General features: G+C 35.3%; 1 protein-coding gene across 22 annotated transcripts in view; it reads right to left on the bottom strand.

The window, feature by feature from the left end:
• The window catches only part of cep44 (centrosomal protein 44), a 207,433-nt gene that overhangs the window by 31,711 nt on the left and 164,395 nt on the right, over positions 1–11,327 (bottom strand). For 2 of the 22 annotated variants that reach the window (XM_068220854.2, XM_073949147.1), the window contains exon 1: positions 4,169–4,190. The exons of 17 other annotated variants lie outside the window; for them this stretch is intronic. Coding sequence is in view for 1 of the 5 variants with exons in the window: in XM_068220855.2 (XP_068076956.1) it covers positions 4,169–4,199 (31 nt within the window). In the remaining 4 variants the exon portion in view is untranslated. Of the gene's footprint in view, positions 1–4,168; positions 4,450–11,327 lie in introns of those variants that run through there. 3 more of the 22 variants (XM_068220855.2, XM_073949127.1, XM_068220857.2) reach the window with 3 other exon arrangements.

The raw sequence follows: 11,327 nt of genomic DNA, 5'->3' as shown, positions 1-11,327 counted from the left end.
TAAAAGACATTAGGTTAGCCTATAATACTAATTTGGAAGCAGAAGCTGATCTGCACGACATCACGTATATCCTGCATGTTTTCTTGTTATTATTTTGGAAAAGCTTCTCATCATGGGACGTGATGCGGAGTATTTAATAGTGTTTTTCTCACTCAGTTCGTCCACATTATGCCAAACATAATGATGCTCCAAAAAAAACAAAAAAGAACCACAACTGCCAACCCAAAAGGTCTCCGGTTTTATATCAAATGTCTTCTGTAATTGGATTTTTGGTTTTAGTTTAATATAAACGTTTATTGTCGGGGGCATGGAAAATACCAGTTAGACACACAACCGCTGTCTTTGAAGTGGATCAATATGAACATTTTTGTGTGGTGAAAGGCAGGGTCATTAATGCAGATCCAATGAAGGTCACAATTAAAGCAATATGTCGTTTTATTCAGTTTTAAGCTCCGTTTTACTCTGGATATTGTCTAAATTTGTTTCGCGTAAATTAATTTGATTTCAAACTCTGGTTTCAATAGTCTTGCTCTTGATAGTCTTGCTATTTTCCCGTGTTGTATATTCTTTATGATCTCGTTCTAATTTGCACGTAGCCCACACCTTTATGAGTTAAAAAAATGTAAACAATACAAATATGGATGTGGAGTTGTAGCTGTTCTGTGTAGTGACGGCAGGTTGTTTAGGCTGGTTCTCTGAGGTGTCCTCCTCTATAATTCAGGTATAACCCAGACCCTGCGTTGAGGACGGCAGTGCCCCTGTTTCTATAATTGCTTCCTGCAAACCACCCCCCACCGTCACCTCAAACGCAATTCAGCTTTCTGTACTAAATAATCAAGAATTTCGGAGTGAGTGATTATATAGCTTGATTGACTTCCTTAGTCATATGTCAACGTTAAGACAATACAACGAATGACTTTTTTTTTTTTTTTTGCTGAGAAAAAGTGTACCAGACTATGCTGGTTTGCTGGTATCTTAACGGGGTCAGACATATCTACCTTCCTAAACCGATTTCAAAAGTATATTTTATACATTCAAGAATAGCCTTTTTCTTTCTTATACAATGTTGTCAAAAAATCTATGAGGTCATTATATGATATGGCAGAATATGCAAATAAAATAAATAAATAAATAAATCACTCCCAGAAATAAAGGTACAAGAGCTGTCACTGTGGTGGTACCTTTTAAAAGGTACATTTGTATTTAAGGGTCCATATTGGTACTTCAAATGTATTTGTTAGTACCATTTCAAGAGATGCACTTTTTTACATTTTAGTTACTAAAATGTAAAAAAATTTACATTTTAGGTTTTAGGTACTAAAATGTACCCATGAGGTCTATGAACCCCTTAGTTACAAATGCGTACCTTTTGAACAAGTAACCCCCCAGTGACAGCTCTTACCTTTGTTTCTGAGAGTGATCATTTTAGTTAATCGCAGTGAAAGCTCTGTTTATTTTTGAGAGTGTCATCGTTATGCTAGATTATTAGATTTTTTTTTTGATGAACTGCTCGGGTCTTACAGACAAATACGCTGTAAAAAATGGGTTCCACACGATCGGGACAACATAAAGGAAAGTTAACGTAGGCTGCACAAAACAATTGAACACAAGTGAATTAATCATAAAAAAAACACGAGAATGGTGTTATTTCAACTCATTTTAACTAAGCAGTTCGAACAAACAGCACATTTCACATTAACTGTTTTGCAAGAAAATAAAAATAAATAAATAGTTCAATAAAACTGCTGTTATAATCACTGAAGCTGCTAAATATATCTCTCGCGGATTATCTGCAGTTTATAGTTAAGGAGCCTTTTAAACGTGGGCTAAATTTAGCTGTGACTAATCTACACGACTTAGATTGGCTGCTGCAATCATTAGCCCATCAGAAACGTGTTATAGTGTGTGTGTGTGTGTGTGTGTGTGTGTGTGTGTGTGTGTGTGTGTGTGTGTGTGTGTGTGTGTGTATATATATATATATATATATATATATATATATATATATATATATATATATATATATATATATATATATATATATATATATATATATATACGTGCCTGTGTTCCAGCCGGGTAATCCTTCTAAAATTAATACAAAACAGGATTTAATGTATAGGCCACGTTTTAGCTTATTAAAATGCCTAACCTCCTCTTTTTAGATATGCTCATTTGGATGCAGGAATTCGACCCCGTATATTAAATCAACTGCTGATGGACGCGCCTGTAACTGCAGCATTTCCTTTTGCACGGTGCCACATTAAATTGACCTTATATTAAACAGATCTCTCCCTCACAGCCTCATTTCCATTTGCGAAAAAATGATCAATAAGCCTATGTAGGTAAAAATAAATAATGTAACATTTGCACATATAAATGTAAAAAAAAATTGAAGATTCACTGTTCCAAACCAAATCGGCTAAAACGGGGAAAAAGTGAAAATAATGGAAAATATATATATATTTTTTTATTAAACGAAGACAATAGGCCTACATAAATAAATACAGTCTAAAGACAATATGGACTAGGCTATATCTCTAAACATATGTCCCTTTGATCAAACCTTTTCTTATTTATGAGAGCACATCCTAAGATCTTATCCAAGATAACAGTAATGAGCTGAGCATGTTGCCTGTCTCAAGCCGGTGATGCGCAGATAGAGTCTTCTGTCATTCACACCATAAACGGCCTTCACGAACTCTGTCCATCGCACAGTTCTCCACAGGTGTGCTACAGCTGTTAGCTTGTGCCACAATCATCCCAAAAAGCATCAAACGCTGCCGAGAGCAGTTCCTCTACCTGTCCGAGGTGAGTTTTTCATGCAGTCACGGAGGAACAGCGCTCTTCACTTGGCAAGTAGAGTTATTGAAACCGTCTAAAATATTACCGTGGCCGTGATCGCAGAAGTTTGTTTTATGGTTTGTTTTTGCACGAGGCCGTATCTCTTTGACAGGGGCTGTCCACTGTCACATCATGCCATATAGGACGCTTGACATTTGCCGGTGTCTGACACTTGAGGGATTAAGAAAAGAGTTATTCCAGGACCGCAGAACCGATGGAAGACATTCATATATAGGGCATGTCATCTTATAACTGCACTGGCTTTCATGCTTAACTGCTTCTCGTTGTCTTGTGGATGTGAATGAACAGAATGGCTCTATTATCTGCACAATGAATAACCCAAATATACAGTCTTTAATAAGGTGAGTGATAAAAAAATAATTAAATATTTAATTAGGATAATGTTGTCTTATTTCTTATTGTTTTAGGGCACCCGTATTACCAGAAGATGACAATCAGCAAAGGCTTGAGAGGTGTTAACACCATGTCACCAAAGTCCTTAGATCTTGGTATATTTCCTCGTTTTATCTCTATCACTAAAAGCGAATGATTATACGTAATTACATACAAATTAACAAATAAATGATCACATAATCTTTATAATAGCCTATATATTGAAACTTGAAAAGTTGCAGTTGGATTTAATGCGTTTTCTATGTGTTTTAATCATTTGTATTAAGATACAGAGGGCTTTTATTTCAAACATCTATTTTTTTCTTTTTTAGCATGAAAAATATCATTCAAAATATAAAATACAAAAAAAATTTAAAAAAAATTTAAATACAAAAACACAATACTGATGTTTTTACAATATATGAGTTAAGAAATCAATATTTATAAGAATAACCATTGAAACATCACAATTGAAACGTTAGTTCGAGCGAAACTGTCTTAAAATGACGACAATATTTTTAATTGAAATGTCAAAGGATATACATTCTAGAATAAAAATCAATTAAAAATAATTTTTCATTGGCTATATTGTTAAATTATTTTGAAATTTGAGAACTTAACTTAATCGATTCATGTTGGAACAACATGAATGGCATGTGTAGCCTATAACCATGCATTTTTTACAGTGTAAGAAGAAAAAAAAATAGCATATGTATATTGTATTTGTTAAATCGTTTGCAGCCTTATAAAACTATAGCCTACTTTTAGTCTGTTATTAGTATCACAACTTGAATTTAAAGCATAAGATCTTTAAAAATACCAATTGTTTGAGACTTGGCTAAATGCTAAAGGTGACAACATAAAACAAAACACGTTCTATGGATCCGTTTGCATATTCCCACGTGCCCCACGACCCAGATCAGCATGACCTCACCGGGAACTCGTTTGGAGAATGCAGACATCATCTCCCCTCAAAGCTGGCCTGTTAATCAACAAAGCCGGTGAACTTGGAAAACCCTGGTGCTTAAATGTGCAATATGGCGCGGGGAGCCACGGTGCAGGGCCAGCAGGGTCAGCCCCTCTCGTCGATGGTAGGTGTCTGGCCCTCCGGCTCTCTGGCTACAATAATATCCAGTGGCTCCAACGCTGAGCCTGGATAATGCATCTGTCCAAGACCCGTAATTACAAGATCATAACATTTCCCCAGCCAGCACCCAACACAGCACTCGGATCCCCTTCATAAGCTGCGCTCATTGCGCCGGTGTCAAACTGTTTGATCTCTGGTGGCAACATTGCTGGAAAAACACACTACACTCGCAGGTCCACTGTCTGGAAGATCGCCACAGTTATTTTGATACAAACAACCTTAGTGTTTGATTCTGTCATTGCATTCGAATTCCTTTGTTTCTGAATCAAAAGACTGCGCAAGCTTGATGCATCATTGTTTACTGTGTTATCTGCCTAATCTCAGCCTTCAATTTTGTGCCTATAATAAGGATTTAATCTAACAGCTTTATAACCAATTTTCTCATCAAGTTGATGATCACAATTATTCTTATCTCATCCGCTAATATCAGCGCGCAAATTTCAGATTGGCCATTTCATTTACATTTGTCATTGTTTTGTAGTAAAAAATAGTTAATTACTGCTGCTGATTTTTTAAATTATTATTATTATTATTATTATTATTATTATTATTATTATTATTATTACTACTACTACTACTACTACTACTACTACTACTACTAATAATAATAATAATAATAATTATTATTATTATTATTATTATTATTATTATTATTATTATTATTGTTGTTGTTGTTGTTATTATCGTCATCATCAGAGTTATTCAGTGCAAATTTGTTTCTAGTCTTAATTGACTACCCTCCCTATTTTCACACATTACTACGTTGTAAAAAAGAAACCAAGTTAATAAAACTCGAAGGTGTGTGTGGATTATACACGCAAAGCACATTCATAATGGCTTCAGAGGACAGAGCGCCAATAACGACACATGGCTTTTAAAATTATTTCTCTTTCACGTTTGATCCCGATTACTGTCATCCTATTCGACATGAACATTAGTTATATATAGTAGGATATTTATTAAAGGATTTGTCATGCTCTTTATCACAAACTGGACAGAATATATATATATATATATATATATATATATATATATATATATATATATATATATATATATATATATATATATATATATATAAGAAAACTTGTTAGTTAACAATTATTATTAAGCTATAATTAATTACAAAGGAGTGAAGTTTGAAAGTAGTTTATTTATATTACTCATTACTTTATAGGTCTACGTCATAAATTGTTTACACGGAATGTTAGGGGTGATCTATAATTAACTGCTCATGATTTCCAGAAAAGCCCAACTGGCCACATTTCCATCATTTTTTTTGTAACGTCCAAATCTATATTTGGGACACGATGCGAAGTGAAGAAGTTTGGAGTGGGCATCTATCCATCATTGCTGGGCAGTGAGAGTGATCCTGTGCACTGAGAAAGAGCAGTTCTGCTGCAGCTCCAGCTCTCTCTTTTACAGCTTCATCGAGGATATTGAGTAAGAATGTCAAGAGTGGCTTGTCGAAAACATTTATCAACAAAGATGAAGACTACAAGATCATTCTATAATCGCTGATGATACCGCAGACCTACGATAAAGGTGGCTAAAAATGATTCGAACAGGGGAAAAAAATGTCTTTAATGTAGCATGGATAGCACAATCATATAAGGTTTTGATACCCTAAATGCTGGTATACGAACGATACACAAATTAACATAGAAAATTAATGTTTATTAAATATGAACAAAATAAAATTAGTCCATAATCACGTTTTCAAAAATGTTTTCATGAAAGTGCTTTACGTGCGCGTGCAATTGTAGAAGAAAAAGAGACGACACTACTAGGATAACATAAAAAATGAAATGCTCAAGCAAAAATGACCTAATCTGTGGGAGAATTATGGAAATTATAAATTGCGACATTAGTGCTCTTTACCGGAGGAGGGTAAAGTAGTCCGGAATTCGTGGATTAAAAAAAAATCAAAAGCAATTAATCAATTTCATGTCTTGGAAACTTATATTTATTTTAACGGAATTCATGCTTGTTTTTATGCTGAGTTATTTGTCAAATAATAAGCATACGCGGTTATATTTGTGGTAATTTATTCGTATCTTCTTTCTAGTCATACATATCTTGAGTCTCGAAGATGTAGACGAGCAGTAGCCTACAAAATTATTGATGTTTATTTTATTTTAATATATTTAATTGATTAATAATCGATCATAGCTATTAACACAATTAAACGAAAGAAAGACAAAAATATAATTTCCTAAAACAACAATAACCGATTTCCCATTGCACAAATTATATAGCCTATTTTTATAATAAATTCATAATGCAATAAATAAACATTTTAATAATAAAAAACGTATTTATTTTGGCGAAACATTAATACATATTTGGTGTAATATGTGTATAGGTCTACCAGAAGATATTTAAAAGCGCTTTTCATTCATACTGCTGTACTGAAAATCTTCTGAAAACGTTTCGCGAAGCACTCTGTCCAGCATTATGTCCTGTTAACCACTAGGTGGAGATAAAAAACCCTTCAAGCTTATGGTTTAGTGGACTAGCCTTTTAAGTGCTGTCTTTCTTCCTCTAAACTGGATCAAACTAAAATAGGGTCACCATAAAACCACTTGCATGTGAATGACACTGAAAGAGAAAAATAAAACGGGATGTTATGCAGTCACATTCCCTTAAACTATAAGCTTCTCCTGTGGCACATCAGTCTGAATGATTCAAAGACATTCATTTTCTATTACTTCGCATAATAAAGATTATGAAAAAGCCTGAGAAGCCTCTGAAGTATGTTTTTTCATTTTTTCCCTTCTCCCTCACAGCTCCCTTTATATGCCCTTTCCAACAAGACTTATATACTTACCGGAAACGTTGTGCCAAGAAACTCATACCTTGAGGGTGCAATGAAAGTGGATAAAACTTGTGAAGAATAGAGGTGGCCACATACTCCTCCATCTTATTCAACTGTACAATATACAACTGTTAAATTAACAACAAACAAACAGAAAGTCAAAAAGTAAATGATAAGTCATTAAAAGATAAAAAAAAGGTACATCAACAACCCATGCTAAATACTCATATGAATGCTAAATGTATGCAGCATCAACTACCTCAAGTGTGGTCATTTCTCGGAATCCTTCATCCAGACACTGAAGATACAACTGTGAATTAGACAAAGTACCAACTAACCTGCTAGGCTATATTTTCAGCATATTACAAACAGGCAGCTAAATCTCTTAGCAATCAAGCTGCGCTTAGCATCAATCATGCTTCTCATCTCATCGACCACAGTTTTATAGCCGCTTCAGACACTAGCTGCTGAAAAGTTAAAAGTGAAGTCCTGTACCTGGATTATGTTGCCTTTTGATGTTTTTCTCTCTCAGACGACCCTGCGTCCACACACACACACACACACACACACACACACACACACACACACACACACACACACACACACACACACACACACACACACACACACACACACACACACACACACACACACACACACACACACACACACACACACACACACTTACACACAGACAGTCAAAAAGGCCCCCTCTGCCATCTAAAGGCCAGGGAACAAGACAGACCACCAACAGCCACAACAGAGACTGTTAGGCTTTTATGGGCCTTGACCGCCTAGTGGTTAAGAAAGCACTAAGTTTAGTTTTTTTTTTTTTTTTTGGTGGAATCAAGTATAAAATGGCCTCCAAGACCGTACACTGTGAGTTGTAAATCCGGGAGGCCTTTTGAGGTGCACTCCAACGTTGTAAAGTATTTGAGTATAGTCACTGTACTTACTTTGTAATCTGACTATTTAAAAGAAAGCAACTTTTACCCTTTACTTAACTATTTCTTTTATAAACATGTATTGTTTACTGTACATATGGACAGAGCACATGCAATTCCTGTTGTCTTTTAGAGTCTGAACTGTCTCCATAGTTTTCATAATTGGTAGTATAGTACAGTACTGACTTTTCAACCTTTAAGTTTAGTTATTGTTTGTATTGGAAGGAACACACACAAACACAATAAGCTATGTGTACGACAAGTGTCTTGCAACCATTGATAAACCTCCTTGAAAGGTTGATGTGGCTATTTAATAGGTTTCTTTTATATCATCGATAAAGCAATTGAATTAAAATATAATCAGTTAAACTTTACTTAGACATTAATTTAGTTGTTGAAGCATAAAATGAAATAAAAGATCATTAAAATGCAGGAATGTAATTTAATGCAGTACTTCTTGTCTGGTCTGAGACCCACTTTATATTGGTGTCTCAATCAGGCATTGAAGATTAATGATTTTAAAGAAACCAGATCTCAAACGCGGTGGTTTTATAGTAACACGACAGTTCACCGGAAATACTTGAAAATTAAAAGTTTAAAAAAAAAAAAATTTCCCCCTACGGCACGCATAAAAACTATTTTAACATCTGTTTTTTTTTTTTTTTTTGGGGGTCCAATGATTGTCAAAGTGAACTGGTTAACAACATACAGTCACGCATACTTTTAGGTACAATTCTCACTATTAACAAACCATCAACAATGACTTTTGGCATAGTTGAGGCATGAGTTACCTTTCGGTATTGGAAAGGATTAGGGATGAGGAATAAGATTATATGCAGTCAAATAAAAAGCCATTATCTACAGTATAATAGACTGGTGTGTACAGAGTACATGCAGTTCCTGTTGTCTTTCAGAGTCTAAACCATCTCCATAGTTTCCATAATTGATAGTATTGTCCTTTTCTTTTTCCACACAATTTTTTATGAAGCTGCTTTGATACAATCTGTATAGTATTAAGCACTACAGAAATAAATGTGACTTTATTTGACGTGGCAGCAACCAGTGATAAAGCCAAAGCCAGCATATGACTTTAATTTACTGAACATTTTTCAGACTATTTTTTTGAAACTGGTTATTGTTTTACTTATGCTGTTCAAAGTGGCAACCTTGATTTATAGCATTATTAAAAAATAAAATTTTATTTTTATTTTAGAAAATAAGCAACTGTTTGTCACACACATTCACTCTTTCTTGTTTTTACGGGTATAAATAAGGCATATTTGAGCCTCCTGTAAAATACTTAAGTGCTATTAAAAGATCAATAAATAAAGGTTCTTTAATGACATGACGATTCCATGATGAACATTCAATGAAAAGGTTATTCGGATAATTAAATCTTCTTTACATCAAGAAACAAATAGTTATTTTAGGAATCCTAAATTGTTCTTTTTTAGAATCACTGCAGAACTTTAGGTGTCACTGGAAGTCATTTGCACAGTAAAGTACAGTGCTCAGCATAATTGAGTACACCCCATTTTAAAAATGTATACTTTTATCCATTTCTCAGTGAATATGGTGTATTAGAACAAAACATATTATTTAAACAGATTTATTCAAATAATATTTCAGTCAGAACATCTTTAGAAATAGAAATTGTATTTAATATTTTTCTATAACATATACATTTGGGTGTACTAATTTTTGAACCATTATTGTTTAAAAAATATTTTTGGCCTATATTAGATAGGACAGTGTTGAGACAGGCAGCTAAGTTGGAGATAGAGAGAGGGGTAGGGTAGGGAAATGTCCTCAAGCCAGGATTCGAACTTGGGATGCCCTGACGTTCTACTGCACCGTATGTCGGCGGACTAACCAATAAGCTATTGCACCAACATTTTTGAACCATTATTGTGAGTTATTTTGTTAGAAAAGCTCCAGATTTGGCTTCAGTACTGACTGATAAATATGAAAAAATATAACATTGTAAAGATTTAAAATAATAATGGAGAGATTTGTGAGCAGTGTACTCATATATGCTGAGCATCTCTACTTTTCCTCCAATACAGTTTTCAGGTTCTTCTCTCACCTTTTCAAACAAGACATTAAGTATGAAAATGAACATAGGCGTACATTTTTAAAAGTCCCACTGCTTTTGTTTCAACACTCACTCGAGACAAAAGCATCAAAGGGGACAAGGAACTCATTGTGCGACGTCCGCCGAGACAATTGAGCTGCGTACGATGGCTAGGATCTGGTGACAGAAGAGTGATTTCATGGAAAAACAAGAGGAGGGAAACAAAACTGCCCTTTTGAAATGGGGGAGGAGTGATAGAAAAAGGAAAAGAGCGAATGACAAATAGAGAGGAGATAAACCACACTCCCTACTGACACACATCCAGGTCACTGCCTCCACAACATGTATCCCCAGTGCCATGGCTCTTTTCCTCCAGCATGGCGTCGTTTGATACAGAGACCAGGCCTCTGAAGCAACAGGGTGCCGACCCAATCACAGCCTTTGCCCATCCCCTTGGGTTACTTTTGGCATTCATTGAAAAAAAACAGATGGCGCTTTTGCATTTACCAGCTTGGCTACAATGAACGCGAGGAATCTGTTGTGCTTTCCAGCCTGGGATTGCGCTCAAGGCTAAACTCTGCTAAATGTTGCACTAGGATTCTGTTGGGCTTTCTGCAGGACTACATCTCCCAGAGGCCTTTGCAAGTCTGTAAAGTAACACAGCACTGTTGAAAGCTTTGGAGGAGAAGCCAATGCTAAGCAGAGCCGCTCAAAAGGGTGTTAGCACCTGGGTGGTAAGGCAACTTTCCCATGTCATAACAGCTCTGGCAGTTTCTGTCACACCGATTACATAGCTGTAAAAATACTTGAAATACCCGTACATTAAACGGCATCCGATTTATTACTCTCAGCGATAACGCAACCTCTGTGTTCGTCAATACGCCTTGCGCGACACTTTGACTGACAGCTTCAAGTATGTGCTGTCAATGCAGAACAATAGCCATGCTTTATTCAAAGAGCCGCTAAAAGGATGTTTGTCTGAGAGGATGACATTGACCCAGACACCTCTCTAGATACTTAAAGGTGGTACTTCAGATTTGTAAAAACCCATGAAGCTATCAATAGTGAAGGAAAATCCATGGAATATGATGACAAACTGAATAGAAATGC

The sequence above is a fragment of the Danio rerio genome, chromosome 1 (assembly GCF_049306965.1).
Source record: "Danio rerio strain Tuebingen ecotype United States chromosome 1, GRCz12tu, whole genome shotgun sequence".
NCBI classification, from domain to species: Eukaryota; Metazoa; Chordata; class Actinopteri; order Cypriniformes; family Danionidae; genus Danio; species Danio rerio.
Note: the sequence above shows the minus strand (reverse complement) of the source record. Positions and strands in the feature narration are given on the sequence as shown.